A 16,610-nucleotide genomic window follows, 5' to 3' on the forward strand; every position below is an offset into this window, starting at 1 on the left:
TTGATAAGCTTTATTTATGATGGTACATGATACGGTATGATCAAAGATTTTATTTTTGCAGGATTTATTTGTTAAGAACAGTGTTAAAAACTTATTCAATCTTAGTCCCATTAGGCCAAACTGATTTTCTGATAAGGGTGCCTCGTGACTGATAGGTGAGTTACTGAAGAAACTGAAGTATTTTTCATTAACTTGTCCAAAGTATCTAGTCTGAATAGCTAGATAAAATTTCTTTTGTAATCTAGGTGATTTTTCATTCCACACAGCTATTTAAACCAGTTGTTATTGGGCAGCTTCATTTCATCAGCTGATTAATATACAAGTATATATATTAATATATATACAAGTAATATATAAGTTTTTAAGAATATCAGAATAGCAATATGAGATGCTACTAGAATATATTATAAAAAAACCTTTTTTGCTGGTGAGGCGATTGTATTGGCATCTGGAAAGATAACTATTTAGATACTCTTGATATCAATACTAAAATTAATTTTTAGTAACTATCTGAGAAGCAGCTTAATATTGGTAGAAAGACTAGGCTTTGGTGAGAGTTTGCTTGGCCTTGACTCTTGGCCTCACTACTTACCAACTATGTGACCTTTTGTAAGTTAATTAAATTCTCTATTTCCTCATCTATAAAATAGGGATAATAAAGCTCTCTATCCCATAGGATGACTGTGAAGATTAACTTAGTTAATATATATGTAACTCTTAGATCAGAAACTGGTGCTTGGTAAAGAATAAAAGTTGGTAGCAATTGTTTAAGAAAAACAGCAAAAAAAAAAAATTAATGAACTCAATAAATCAAGAGATTAAAAAATTAGCTGACAGAAAATAAACCAGTGGTAACCAGGGGCTAGAGGAAGAGGAATGGAGGGTTATCTCTAAGGGGTGTAGGGTTTCAGTATGAGATGAGAAGGCCTGGAGATGAATGGAAGTAATGTTGGAACAGCAATGTGACTGTACTCAATGCCACAGATAGGACACTTAAAACGGTTAAGATGGTACATTTTATGGTATGTAAATTTTACTACAATTTAAAAACCAATGGAACAAGTTTAGCTGACAGTAGATTATGCTAAAAGAGGTAATAGTGTTTTGAGGGTTGACTCAACAGTATAGTAAACTACAAAAAAGAGAAAGAGAAAGATAGCCTGGTTTGCCCATCATGTTAATTCAAAGAAAATTCATTGAGGAATTACTCATGTCAGGCCTTGTTTGAGCTGAACTCTGAAAGGCAAGCCAGAGGATCCTTCTAGAGGAGCTTGGTGTCAGGAGGAAACTGAAAAGCCAGAGTGTGACTAGAGTTCACCAAGGGGCAGGGCGATCCTCAGGGTTTTGCTGGGCTCTTTAGGCTTTGCTCCGAGGGAATTAGGAAGCTGTGGAACAAGCTGGAGTTGGGGAGTGAAGCAGTCTTACTTGTATTTTGGAGAAATCTACTTTGATCATGGGTGAGGAGGGTGGACTGAGCAGGTTGTGGGATGTTCTGGGTAGGACACTGAACTTCACACTGGTGTTGAATCAGATATAGGTCAGAGTTACTGTGTTCTAAAAACAGTCAGCAGCTAGAAGGAAAGGATATTGGACCGCTTCCTTTGCTCTCAGAAATTTTCGCAGGAGAGGAAGCTCCAGAAGGAAGAGTAGGGAAGGGCAGTGAAGGGCAACTCAGTGGAAAATAAGGTGTCCATATGTCAAAGCCTAACACTTTCTTATAGAAAACATACTTCATGGCTCAACAGTGTCTTTTCAACCCTAAAAGTTAAAGAAGTTACAGTCCTCTTTTATATCGGGGCTTCCCTGCTGATGGCTTAGCAGGTAAAGAATCTGCCTGCAATGCAGGAGACACAGGAGACCCAGGTTCGATCCCTGGGTTGGGAAGATCCCCTGGAGGAGGAAGTGGCAACCCATTCCAGTATTCCACCTGAGAAGTCCCATGGACAGACGATCCTGGTGGGCTACAGTCCAAAGGTTGCAAAGAGTCGGATATGACCGAGAACGAGCACGGTGTACCAGTTACATTATGTAGGAGAGCACCCGAGAAAGATTCTACCGTTTGGGATCTAAAGCAGGACTTAGTTGAACTGAGGTTCATTTAGACCTTGTTTCAACTTGGTTAGTCAGCTGATTGGGTGGTGTCTGTGTCCAGCTTCCTGCTCAGCTCAGAGTAAGTCCTCATGCTCTCCATCTATTCAGAGCATTTATTGGTCCACAGAGGGCTCTCACTTCAGGGAAGGGAAGGCATGCAAGTTGAATATGGTTCACCAGTTGAGAGTTTGCTGAAGAAGATGCTCGAGTTCAAACTAAGCAATTCATTGAATATTATCCAGCATAAAGGGGACATTGCTGAAATCTGCCTTTGATTGACTCTGGAACACTTAGCACCTTAGCATGCTGCTTCCTTTATAATGTTAGGCTAAATGAGAAAAACGAATATGATAAAGTTGTGTGTTTGTTTATGTATGTAAGTAAAGAGGTTTGTATAAGAGAATAGATGAGAAAGATGAAAAGTGACAGCTTGTGAATTTGTCTGTTGGACATTAAGTGGGGTTTTTTCCCCCTTAAATTTTCTGTTTATGTATGTAAAGTTGAGATAAGTTAGACGAGGAGACTTTGAACCATTGCTTATATATTAATAAATTTATTTCTTTGACTAAAGTATGTATATTGCTTCTGTAAAATATTGAAATGTGACATATCTGATTGCTTAAGATTTCAGATAACTTCAAAATTGGAAATGTTTCACTATATTAAATCCAAGTTAGTTTCTCAGCCATGTTCTATGAATGTTTGAAGCTTTATCTTATTTTAATTATTTAGATTTCAGCATCCTCTTCAACAAATGAATGCATTTCAGTTAAAGGAAAAATATATTCCATATTGAAGCAGATAGGAAGTGGAGGTTCAAGTAAGGTAAGTTTCTTAAATTTTTAAGGAATGAATAAAAATATTTTAAACTTTCCTCTGTTTGTCTGTGTACCTTTTGGGGCCTTTTTTCTTAATTTCTAGGGGCCCATATTTCCCTTGAGCCAAAAAATCCTTATCCCTTTCTCCCCTCCCCTTTCTTTCAATCTCAATTCCGTGTTCTTCCCCTCCAGTGGCCTATGATTCCGTATTTCTTAACATTGACTGGGGGATGGCAAACGACAGCTTTGTGACATCCCCAAAGAATCTTTCTGAAAGTGAGGCTGATGGTGATTAAGTAGTAAGTGAGCTGAGTATGATTCAGCAAGGTTTCTGATTAATGGGTCTTGTTTTGAGTTTTTCTTTTCAAAAAACAGAGTTTAGTAGCAAATGATTCTCTAGAATTGGACTAGATCATTTCTGAAATTTATCTGAGTTCTAAATCCATATGGTTCTAGTTCTCTGGATAAAAGGCATCTCAAAAGAGTTTCCAACTTCAGTACTTCTCATTCTGTTCTGTTCAATCCACTTAAAACAGATTTTTATTTTTACCTTCTTTGCTCTTCAAAACAGTTGTTATCAAAATCACTAGGACTTCCCTGAGATTCCAGTGGTTAAGAGTGCATGTTTCGTTTGACAGAAAACAACAAAATTCTGTAAATCCTTCAATTAAAAAATAAATTTAAAAAAGACAAAAAGTGCATGCTTCTACTTTGGGAGGCTTGGTTTTGATCCTTGGTTGGGGAACTAAGATCCTGCATGCCACACAGTGTGGCCAAAAAAAAAAAAAAAAAAATCACCAATGACCTCCATATTTTTACCAAAACTAATTCTTGCCTTTGATTCTGGGCTACATAGCAAATGGGACAGTTGATCACTTTCCTCACCAAAGCTCTTTTTCCTTCTTGGCCTCTCCGTGTTTCTCTTCTCCAGTGGCTGTTCTGTTTTTCTCATAGCTCTGACCTCAGAAGAGCAAGGCCCCTGAGCTCAGTTACCTCTTTTCTTCTGTCTCTAAACTCACTCACTCTCTTGGTGCTCTCATCCAGTCTTGTGGTTTTACACACCAGGTATATGCTGACAGTTCCCAAATTTATATTTCCAGCTCAAACTTCTCCCTTGAATTCCAGCGTTGTGTATCCAGTTTGACTGCTCAGCATCTCTTCTTGGGTGTCTCTAGATATTTAAAACTTAATATGCCCCAAGCATAACTCTTGTTTCATAGTCTCCCATTTCAGTAAATGGCAGCTTCTTTCTTCCAATCACCAGGCCTAACACCCTGGGTCATCACTGATTCCGCTTACACTTACACATTCATCCAGCTGATCAGCAGGTTCCACCTCAAAGTCCATCCAGAATCTGACTCTTCCTCACCACCTCCACTGTTGTCCCTTTGGCCAAAGTAGCTTCATCTTTTCACCTGAATTCTTAAAATTGCCTCCTAACTTGTCTCATGGATTCTTGCTCTTCTTGTCTGCTTTAGCGTAAGGGTTTAGTTTCCTCCAGATACCCTCACATCTTTGCTCAGGTATCTTCTAGATCAGGCCTTCCCTTGACTACATTCTAAAACCATCGCTCTTGCCTTCCAGTCCCCAGCACACTGTATTCTCTCCTGCTGTATTTTTCTCCTTAGCTCGTCTAATATGTTCTGTAAGTTACTTACTTGGTTTTGTTTTTTGTGTCCCCTTGCAGTTGAATGTGAGTTCCATCAACATAGGGATGTTTGCTCCATTATCTAGAACGGTGCCTGGAACAGAACAGTGACTGAGGTGTTTGTTAAATGAATAAGCTGACCCTCCTCAGCTGTTTTGCTGTTCTAAGTTGTTATGGATAATACATATGCCATAAACCATATTGAAGTGAAGTTGCTCAGTTGTGTCCGATTCTTTGCCACCCCATGGACTGTAGCCTAACAGGCTCCTCCATTCATGGGATTTTCCAGGCAAGAATACTGGAGTGGGTTGCCATTTCCTTCTCCAGGAGATCTTCCCAACCCAGGGGTTGAACCCGAGTCTCTCATGTTGTAGGCAGACGCTTTACTATCTAAGCCACCAGGGAAGTCCAAACCATATTGGGTTCATTTTCATCTTAACAGTGTTTTGAACATTATTTTCCTTGGAAGATAATGATGATGTAAGCTTACTTAAGTCAAGGGCCAAACGATAAAGTTATGACCAGCCTGTATTTTCTTCGTGCAATTAAATTATTTAATTATCATGATGGCCTTGCCAAATTCAGTATGCCTCAGGGAAAAGAGGGTAACATGCTTTATGAACCTAACACTGTTCATGCTCTGTCTGCTAGAGTTTAGACAGTGACCAACTTAGACTGTATTAAGAACATTTTAGAAGATTCATGGGGCTAGTAGAAATGGTCAAGACATTGACCATTCTAGTTCTTTCATTAACTTTGCATGAAACTGAAAAATTATAACTGACACTATCTCTAACTGGAAGTAAATGCTCCCTAATCCTTTTCATGAGTTATTGCCAGAGCAGGGACATTAGGGGAGGACAAGCACATACATGGAAAAAGCTGATTTAGAAGTTGCACTTGCTCAAAATTTTTGAGATCTCTGTTTTAATATCCTGCAAATCTTTTTTTCTGATATACCTGACAATGGTAATATGTTTTGAATGTCCACTTTATTCTGTCCTAATTGTCTTTAATAATGGTAGCTAATGTTTGCTACACACAAACATGTCATCTCAGCATCCTTCCAGCCCTGTGCAGAAGCTGCTCCTAACATTCTAATTGTATTGAAACAGAATAGTAGATACTCTAAATTCTCTGAGAGGTGTAAGGCTGTTTGTTGTTTAGTTGCTAAGTTGTGTCTGACTCTTGGACCTCATGGACTGTAGCCCCGCAGGCTCCTCTATCCATGAGATTTCCAGGGCCAGAATACTGGAGTGGGTTGCCATCTCCTTCTTCAGGGGCTCTTTCCAGCACAGGGATCGAACTTGCATTTCCTGCATTAGCAAGCAGATTCTTTACAACTGAGCCACCAGGGAAGCCCGTAAGGCTGTTTGCTGCTGCTGCTGCTAAGTCGCTTCAGTCGTGTCCGACTCTGTGTGTTTACCTCATGCCAAATAGCTTTGTGCTGTTTAAAATTGCTTTTCTTTCATTCCTTGCTGTTGTCTGCTGCCTCTTGCCCTATCACTGTTTTATGTTCCTCCCCCTCTAATTTGCTTTCTGAGCAAGTAAACCAACAATACTTTGTTAGAGTTTTGTATTTAAAGTACAGGTAATTGGATGTAGCCGACGACCTGATAGACTCTGCTTTCAGTGTGGTTTCAATGCATGAATCTCATTTACTCTTGGGCTCTTTTCTTATTTCTTGCCACTATTTGCTGGATCAGTTCAGTTCAGTCACTCACTTGTGTCCGACTTTGCAACCCCGTGGACTGCAGCATGCCAGGCCTCCCTGTCCATCACCAATTCCCGGACTTTACTCAAACTCATGTCCATTGAGTTGGTGATGCTATCCAACTATCTCATCCTCTGTCGTCCCCTTCTCCTCCTGCCTTCAATCTTTCCCAGCATCAGGGTCTTTTCCAGTGAGTCAGTTCTTTGCATTAGGTGGCCAAAGTATTGGAGTTTCAGCTTCAGTGTCAGTCCTTCCAATGAACACCCAGGACTGATCTCCTTTAGGATAGACTGGTTGGATCTCCTGGCAGTTCAAGGGACTCACAAGAGTCTTCTCCAACACCACAGTTCAAAAGCATCAATTCTTTGGCGCTCAGCTTTCTTTATAGTTCAATTCTCACATCTATACATGACTACTGGAAAAACCATAGCTTTGACTAGATGGACCTTTGTTGGCAAAGTAATGTCTCTGCTTTTTAATATGCTGTCTAGGTTGGTCATAACTTTTCTTCCAAGCAAGCGTCTTTTAATTTCATGGCTGCAGTCACCATCTGCAGTGATTTTGGAGCCCCAAAATATAGTCTGTCACTGTTTCCCCATCTATTTGGCATGAAGTGATGGGACCAGATGCCATGAGGTTAGTTTTCTGAATGTTGAGTTTTAAGCCAACTTTTTCACTCTCCTCTTTCACTTTCATCAAGAGGCTCTTAGTTCTTCTTTGCTTTCTGCCATAAGGGTGGTGTCACCCGCATATCAGGAGACAGAAATGGCAACCCACCCCAGTATTCTTGCCTAGAGAATACTGTGGACAGGGGAGCCTGATGGGCTGCTGTCCATGGGGTTGCACAGAGTCAGACACGGCTGAAGTGACTTAGTATGCAGGCATGCATTGGAGAAGGAAATGGCAACCCACTCCAGTATTTTTGCCTAGAGAATACCGTGGACAGAGGAGCCTGGTTGGCTGCCGTCTATGGGGTCTCACAGAGTTGGACATGACTGAAGCGACGTAGCAGCAGCAGCATCTGCATATCTGAGGTTATTGATATTTCTCCCAGCAATCTTGATTCCAGCTTGTGCTTTATCCAGCTAAGCATTTCTCATGATGTACTCTGCATATAAGTTAAATAAGCAGGGTGACAATATACAGCCTTGACGTACTCCTTTCCTGATTTTGGAACCAGTCTTTTGTTCCATGTCCAGTTCTAACTGTTGCAGATAGTCAAGGTTACTTGGCTTTTAAATAAATGATGTTTTCTTTAATGTTAAAAGAGGTAAGTTAATATTTCTTGCTTACACTGGCATTCTGTATCTGAGTTTATACATTTTAGAAGCCCCATCCCATTGCACATTTGCTGAAAGTTAGACACATTACCAGTATTTTTCCAAATGTATTAATATTATCTGCCTAATAAGCATTGATTAGAAATTGACTGTCATTATAGCCAGAACAGTTTGGCCTGGACCTCACCATAGCAACATCTTGTTACTGTCAACTTGATTTTAAAAATTGAAACTCAATCTACTTTTCACAACCAAATACACTGATAGCTTACAATTAGCACTTATTTTTAATATTGTTTACCACATGGATGAAATTGTCAACTCCAGTCATAGTGGAATCAACACCATCTGTGAAATGAATTACTTTTGATCCCCTTATTCAGCCCTTAGTGTTCCTTGGCATTTTTTAATGTCTTTTTCTTCAGATTATTTCCCTGGTTATGATATCTAACAGTGTTATGAATGTATATGAAATTTAAATTACCTTATATGTTGATAGATGTTTTATTAGATTTATGCATTGGAGTCATTGAATACCCATTGTCATAAGTAGATGAAAATGTACTGTTACTCTCCTAACATTTTTTTTCCCTTCTATACTCAGAATAAGGCCAAACATTTTTTTTTTCCTTTTTTTTTAAATTTTATTTTTAAACTTTACAAATTGTATTAGTTTTGCCAAATATCAAAATGAATCCGCCACAGGTATACATGTGTTCCCCATCCTGAACCCTCCTCCCTCCTCCCTCCCCATACCATCCCTCTGGGTCATCCCAGTGCACTAGTCCCAAGCATCCAGTATCGTGTGCATCGAACCTGGACTGGCAACTCGTTTCATACATGATATTATACATGTTTCAATGCCATTCTCCCAAATCTTCCCACCCTCTCCCTCTGCAACAGAGTCCATAAGACTGTTCTATACATCAGTGTCTCTTTTGCTGTCTCGTACACAGGGTTATTGTTAGCATCTTTCTAAATTCCATATATATGCATTAGTATACTGTATTGGTGTTTTTCTTTCTGGCTTACTTCACTCTGTATAATAGGCTCCAGTTTCATCCACCTCATTAGAACTGATTCAAATGTATTCTTTTTAATGGCTGAGTAATACTCCATTGTGTATATGTACCACAGCTTTCTTATCCATTCATCTGCTGATGGACATCTAGGTTGCTTCCATGTCCTAGCTATTATAAACAGTGCTGCGATGAACATTGGGGTACACGTGTCTCTTTCCCTTCTGGTTTCCTCAGTGTGTATGCCCAGCAGTGGGATTGCTGGATCATAAGGCAGTTCTAGTTCCAGTTTTTTAAGGAATCTCCACACTGTTCTCCATAGTGGCTGTACTAGTTTGCATTCCCACCAACAGTGTGAGAGGGTTCCCTTTTTTCCACACCCTCTCCAACATTTATTGCTTGTAGACTTTTGGATCGCAGCCATTCTGACTGGTGTGAAATGGTACCTCATAGTGGTTTTGATTTGCATTTCTCTGATAATGAGTGATGTTGAGCATCTTTTCATGTGTTTGTTAGCCATCTGTATGTCTTCTTTGGAGAAATGTCTATTTAGTTCTTTGGCCCATTTTTTGATTGGGTCATTTATTTTTCTGGAGTTGAGCTGTAGGAGTTGCTTGTATATTTTTGAGATTAGTTGTTTGTCAGTTGCTTCATTGGCTATTATTTTCTCCCATTGAAGGCTGCCTTTTCACCTTGCTAATAGTTTCCTTTGATGTGCAGAAGCTTTTAAGTTTAATTAGGTCCCATTTGTTTATTTTTGCTTTTATTTCCAATATTCTGGGAGGTGGGTCATAGAGGATCCTGCTGTGATGTATGTCGGAGAGTGTTTTGCCTATGTTCTCCTCTAGGAGTTTTATAGTTTCTGGTCTTACATTTAGATCTTTAATCCATTTTGAGTTTATTTTTGCGTATGGTGTTAGAAAGTGTTCTAGTTTCATTCTTTTACAAGTGGTTGACCAGATTTCCCAGCACCACTTGTTAAAGAGATTGTCTTTAATCCATTGTATATTCTTGCCTCCTTTGTCAAAGATAAGGTGTCCATATGTACGTGGATTTATCTCTGGGCTTTCTATTTTGTTCCATTGATCTATATTTCTGTCTTTGTGCCAGTACCATACTGTCTTGATGACTGTGGCTTTGTAGTAGAGCCTGAAGTCAGGTAGGTTGATTCCTCCAGTTCCATTCTTCTTTCTCAAGATAGCTTTGGCTATTCGAGGTTTTTTGTATTTCCATACAAATTGTGAAATTATTTGTTCTAGCCCTGTGAAGAATACCGTTGGTAGCTTGATAGGGATAGCATTGAATCTATAAATTGCTTTGGGTAGTATACTCATTTTCACTGTATTGATGCTTCCAATCCATGAACATGGTATATTTCTCCATCTATTAGTGTCCTCTTTGATTTCTTTCACCAGTGTTTTATAGTTTTCTATGTATAGGTCTTTAGTTTCTCTAGGTAGATATATTCCTAAGTATTTTATTCTTTCCGTTGCAATGGTGAATGGAATTGTTTCCTTAATTTCTCTTTCAGTTTTCTCATTATTAGTGTATAGGAATGCAAGGGATTTCTGTGTGTTGATTTTGTATCCTGCAACTTTACTATAATCATTGATTAGTTCTAGTAATTTTCTGGTGGAGTCTTTAGGGTTTTCTATGTAGAAGATCATGTCATCTGCAAACAGTGAGAGTTTTACTTCTTCTTTTCCAATTTGGATTCCTTTTATTTCTTTTTCTGCTCTGATTGCTGTGGCCAAAACTTCCAAAACTATGTTGAATAGTAATGGTGAAAGTGGGCACCCTTGTCTTGTTCCTGACTTTAGAGGGAATGCTTTCAATTTTTCACCATTGAGGATAATGTTTGCTGTGGGTTTGTCATAAATAGCTTTTATTATGTTGAGGTATGTTCCTTCTATTCCTGCTTTCTGGAGAGTTTTTATCATAAATAGATGTTGAATTTTGTCAAAGGCTTTCTCTGCATCTATTGAGATAATCATATGGTTTTTATTTTTCAATTTGTTAATATGGTGTATTACATTGATTGATTTGCGGATATTGAAGAATCCTTGCATCCCTGGGATAAAGCCCACTTGGTCATGGTGTATGATCTTTTTAATGTGTTGTTGGGTTCTGATTGCTAGAATTTTATTAAAGATTTTTGCATCTATGTTCATCAGTGATATTGAAGGCCAAACATTTTAAATTATTTACATCAATAATCCTTATGTGTCTGTCTAATAAATGTAGAAGTATTGTGAGAATATATAAATAATGTATTCTAAACTTTTTCCTTTGTTTTACTGTATAGGTATTTCAGGTATTGAATGAAAAGAAACAAATACATGCTATAAAGTATGTGAACTTAGAAGAAGCAGATAGCCAAACAGTTGAGAGTTACCGGAATGAAATTGCTTACCTGAATAAACTACAACAACATAGTGATAAGATCATCCGACTTTATGATTAGTAAGAATTTTTCAGTTTAAAAGAAAACTTTTTTTTTTTTTTTGCTTTAATTCTTATGATAAACACTTAAATCTTGGTAGTATAATCTAACCATTTATTGTTTTGTTTTCGTTTATTTTAATGGCAGTGAAATCACAGATCAGTACATCTACATGGTAATGGAGTGTGGAAATATTGATCTGAATACTTGGCTTAAAAAGAAAAAATCCATCAGTCCATGGGAACGGAAGAGTTACTGGAAAAATATGTTGGAGGCAGTTTACACAATTCATCAACATGGTATTTTAAAATCTCTTCATTATAATGTTAAAATATTCATTAGTAGTGCCATCTTAGAGAAAGACACTTATAATTTTAAGGTATTGGTTATTGGCAGCTTTAGGCTAAATAAACTAAATATTTGGCAGTTTAATGAAGATGAAGAGACAAAACCATTTCTTTAAAATACTGTTAACAAAAGAATACAGGGCATGAACTCAAATCCCCACGTTCATGAAGCATCCATAACACAAAATGTTTCATTATCAGTAATAACATAGTCCCTAGTCCTGGGTCTCCAAATATTTGAATCGCAGCAGATCTGAGACTAAGGTTCAGGCATTCTAAAAATGTTAAATGTTTATTTTACTCATTCTAGTTGTTTTGTATTATGCACCTTGTATGAGAGTTTTTTTTTTTTAACTACTAGCTCTACATTCTGGGTTGGCTTTTTACTTGGTCTTGGTTCTTTTTTGTTTGTTTATTTTGCTTTTTTGTTTTATTTAAAACTCTTTAATTCTATCATGGCCTTATATACTGTACAGAGCAATTGTCTCTTGTTTTTGCATCCCAGCCTCTCCCTGCAACCCCTAATCTATTTCTCCTTCCTCATAGAATCCTGAATTTCCTTCCAACTTTTCAACAGTTTGGACTTGGTTCTTTTTAGTGGTTCTTTGCCTTTTCCTTATTTTAAATAACTGATAATATAGGTAATTGTAAACTATCTCCTTATGTCTCTCTTCCTATAAGTTAGAAGATAATTCACCAGTGATCAAGATCAGGCTTAGGGGTGGGTATGTGAGGGGCAATAGAGTCCTACCACATGGCAGCATCATTTACAGTACTGTCTTGTGGTCAGAGAAGCACAGTGGTTGTTAAGAGCATAAACTCTGAAGTCAGACTGCCTGGTTCAACTCATGACTCTGTTCCTTAGGCTGTGTAGCCTTGAACAGATTGCTTAAACTCTACCTTAGCTTCTGCAACTAAAAAGAGGATAATAATAGTACTTGCCTCAGCATTGGTATGAGGGTTGAATGGTTCAATACAAGCTGCAAACTTAAAATAGTGCCTAGCGTGTAGCAATTTGCTGTATGTTCACAGAGTATATTAAAAATGAATATTTAATTTGACTAAAGAAACCAACTCATGAGTAGACTGTGCAATATCTTTGTACTTAGAATGTTTGACATTGTCTGATATTATACTGTATTTAATTTGAAGGTATTGTTCACAGTGATCTGAAACCTGCTAACTTTCTGATAGTTGATGGAATGCTAAAGCTAATCGATTTTGGAATCGCAAACCAAATGCAACCAGATACAACAAGTATTGTTAAAGACTCTCAGGTAATTAATGGCTGGTTACTACACAGTAGAGTTCAATTCCTTTTCATCTTTGAAGTATTAATTTGCTAATGAGGATTTTATTTTTCCCTACTTCATTTTTCAAAGGATTTGAAAACTTTTTTTATAAGAATAAATATTATAACCATAAAAAATAAATCAGTCACACAGTTAATACAATTTAGTATAGAAAGTCAAGTCCCAGTAGACATATATCCAGCAATTTTGAATGATTTTCATATAGCTGAGGTAGAGAAGCAGTAATACCTGCCTTGAAATCATTTTGGTTATCTAAAATTCACCTAAAACTTTGTCTCAGTTTCCTGGTAGCAGCCAAAGAGAATTGCAGTTTTATGTTTTTCATTGTCCTTTATGAGGTAAGATTATTTCATTCTTCCAGAGAAGTAAAGCTTTCCCTATCATTTACATTTGAAAAAAATTATTAAGTGGGCCATGATATTGGAAACAACATAACAAATATTGTACTCAACCACATTTTTATAATAAGATATGCAACAGCAATCTTAATAAACTTGTTCCCATAAAAACCAAGGTGATGACAATCAAAGAATGACTAAAAATAATCCTGCTTACAGCCAGGACAGTGTGCTCCATGTATGCAGATCTCTGATGTGGATCTGCCTTAATCCTAGGAATAAAACTGGATTTTTTTTTTTAGGAGTAGCTGGGCAGCATGCCCTTCAAACAGTTCTGTTTGACAGTTACTTCTTTTTATATCAAAAATACAGCTGAAATTTAGTTGTAAATCAGTTTGATGATAACTTCTATGGCAAGACTCTAAAGTATAGGCATTCATTATTTGAAAGCAGAATCATTTTAGAATAAAACAAATACAGTGTAAGGTTGGCATAATCCTGCTGCGGAAACTCTTGCATGATGTAGACACCCATCCTGTCTCTATTTGGACGGGGGCCTAGGGAATACTTAGAGACAAACTGGATTTTTGGTTGATTGGTTGGTGGTTTATATTGAAAAGTGTTCTGGGTCTATTCCAGCACAGAAATGAGTGACGAATCAATTCCTTCAAAGTTTATGGCCATTAATAAATTTTATCCTGTGAAATGTTATGGTCTCTGCCTACCATAATCATAGAAATAGCTCAGCATTCTGAAAGGAGTTAATTTTTTGATTATGAATCTAATTTATTTTGCTGGAAATGTGAAGAAATTTGTTTTAATATTTTTGTCAGTTATTTGAGTTTCACAAATATATTACTGAAATCTGTAATTATTCAAGTTGTCAAGAATTTGGCATTCATGTTTTTAAAAATAGCAGACTGAAGTATTTTCATTGATTTCCGTGTTTTCTGTGATTTGGCAAGTAGGTTGGGACGGTTAATTATATGCCACCAGAAGCAATCAAAGATATGTCTTCAAGAGAAAATGGGAAGTCCAAATCGAAGGTACTTTAAGATTATTTATATCCCATTTATTTTGCACAAACAGGAAATGGGCTAGTCTCTGACTAAATTAACAGATAACTGAAATTTTATTTCTTTAAGTTCTAAAATTAAGCCATTATAGAGACCTTGCCTTATTAAGCAGACTGTCCTGGGATTCAATTTTACCCTTCTTTATTGATTTGAGATTGCTCTTTTAATATTGTGCTTTTAATGTGGTGATGCCTTACAATGTGCTCCTATAAGAAATGCATATTGGATATGTTTTTAGTTTTAAAAATAAGACTAAATTCTGATATGGACATCTTAATTAACACTGAACTTATAACCTTAGAAGTCTTTTTTGTTTCCTCTCTGACTCTTAACGTTTTATTTCTTACCGTTTCTTCATTTGTAAATTTTACATTTCCAAGTACAACTCTAGCAGGTAATTTTTCCATGTACTTTCCCACTTGCCTTATTTTGCTACCACTGTGAGCGCTCATGCTAGTCTCACTGGTGCCCTTTGTTGAGTCAGCTTTGCCTGCCATGGTGCCTCTGGCTCCAGACTCATCCTTTTTCCCCTATAGCAGTGTAGTCTAACGGATGCAAGCATACATCGCTGTGCAGTCCCTGTGTTCAAGTTACAGATCTACCTCATTATCAACTGTCTTTGTGACCTGACTTGCCTGTTTCTTGGTCTGTCAGTTAGGCTTCCGAATAGTACCTATTTTAAAAGTAATTGAGGATTAAATGAGAAAGAATATAAAGCATTTAGTACATTGTCCAGCTGAAAACAGTTGCTTAATAAATATGCTTTCACTTGCTAAATTATATTTTCCTCCCTAGAAAATTGTGGCTTCTACATATCTTTGCAAATAACTGACATATAATTATGCCTAACAGCTTCTCTTATAAAAATTCTTCTTAAATCTCTTTAGCTTCTCCTTTTCTTTTAACACATAGATTTGTCTGCTGTCTTTTCTTGATTAGACTTGCCATAGTTTTGTTAATTTTCAAGAGCTGGGTCTTGGGTAGAGGTGGGAGGGAGGCCCTAGAGGGAGAGCATCTATGTATACTTATAGCTGATTCATATTGTTGTACAGCAGAAACTAACACAGCATTGTAAAGTAATTATCTTCCAATTAAAAATAAATTAAAAAAATAAAGAACCAGGTCTAGATTTCACTTATTATATTTTCATTTGCTAATTAATTTCTGCTTTTGTCTTTGTCATTTGTATTCCCTTTAGGTTTTTTTCCCTTTGCTTCTGCATTTAAATAATTGCTATTTTAATTTTAGTAGTCTTCTGTATAAAGTTTTACTCAAGTAAAACTTTGAGTTTTACTGTTGCTGCTACTGTTACTGTAGCGTTTCTTATTTTCACAAATTTCCAAAATTCCCGATTTCAGGTTTAAATTTTTCTTTCTTTATTTTTTTTTCTTTAAAATAAAATTGGGTTTGAGCTGCATGTAATGTTCAGATCTTTTTCAGTTGTCAACTCAATACTTTAATATGTAATAATGGGAAATATCAATTCCATTGTATCACCTGCTCTGCAGTGGCCTTAGGGATTCTGAATAGAAGATAAATTTTTATCCCAACATGTAAGCTCATTGTTGCTAAAGAAGAGCTCAGGGCCCCTCCCAGTCTAGCTCTGTTCTGAAATTGCTTTCCAGTGAGCAGCTAATGGCCACTTGGGGCTTCTGTTCTGAGGTCTGTCGGGCACATTGATTACTTCTCTCTGCGTCAAATGCCTCTACCATGCAGGACTTGTGGCTGTTGGTGATTTGTCTCCATTTACATTCTGGTTTTATTGTAAATATTTTCCTTATGTTTATGGTTTTGCTACCAGGCAGCTCTGTCTAACTTATCTGGGGATTTGGAGAGTTTGAAAAACTATGCTGCCATAACACTGCTATTTTCCTTGAATCTGAAATTATTTTTAGTTTGTGATTTAGGTTTAGAAATGGACTTAAATTTCCAAGTGATTAAATTAGAGGAAAAGATTATTTATTATTATTATCAGTTGTCTTTGTGTTCAGATAACGGAATCTATTTTCTTGCTCATGTTCTGAAGGGCATGTTAAAATTTGCCCCCACTTCAAAGAATTTAATATAGTTGCTTAATATAGTTCTATTAAATGTGGTTTCAGTGCATAAAAATTCATAACATCTCTTAGTTGATTATACCTTTTATCACAGTGAAATGACCTTCTTCTGTTAGGAGCATTTTGCTGTGTTCTCTTTTTCTAAATATTAATATTGTTGTCTCTTCTTTTTCTTTTTTGTATTTGGTTATATGTGTCCATTTTTTTCCCCCTCCAGCTTTCTGTGTCATTTGGTTTAGATTAATCCTTTGTATAGAACATATGGTTACTTTTGTTATACTGTATATTGAGTATGTATCTTTTAAAAGAGGAGTTTAGCCATTCTCATTTACTATACTCACTGCTGTGCTTGGTCTTAATCATGTTTTTTTAAAGTCAAAAGTAGAATTATGTTGTAATATTGCATTACTTCTAATGAGGTAATTTAATACAAAGAACATTTAATAATTAATATTTACTGAGAACC

At 36.8% G+C, this 16,610-nt stretch overlaps 1 protein-coding gene across 1 annotated transcript in view; it reads left to right on the plus strand.

Annotated features, from left to right (window-relative positions):
- TTK (TTK protein kinase) overlaps nucleotides 1–16,610 on the plus strand; it is a 43,443-nt gene that overhangs the window by 20,908 nt on the left and 5,925 nt on the right. Inside the window, 5 exon segments of the mRNA XM_005895139.2 lie at nucleotides 2,824–2,916; nucleotides 10,876–11,033; nucleotides 11,161–11,312; nucleotides 12,513–12,637; nucleotides 13,980–14,057. Of these exon segments, the coding sequence (XP_005895201.1) occupies nucleotides 2,824–2,916; nucleotides 10,876–11,033; nucleotides 11,161–11,312; nucleotides 12,513–12,637; nucleotides 13,980–14,057 (606 nt within the window).

This window comes from Bos mutus, chromosome 9 (assembly GCF_027580195.1).
Source record: "Bos mutus isolate GX-2022 chromosome 9, NWIPB_WYAK_1.1, whole genome shotgun sequence".
NCBI lineage: Eukaryota > Metazoa > Chordata > Mammalia > Artiodactyla > Bovidae > Bos > Bos mutus.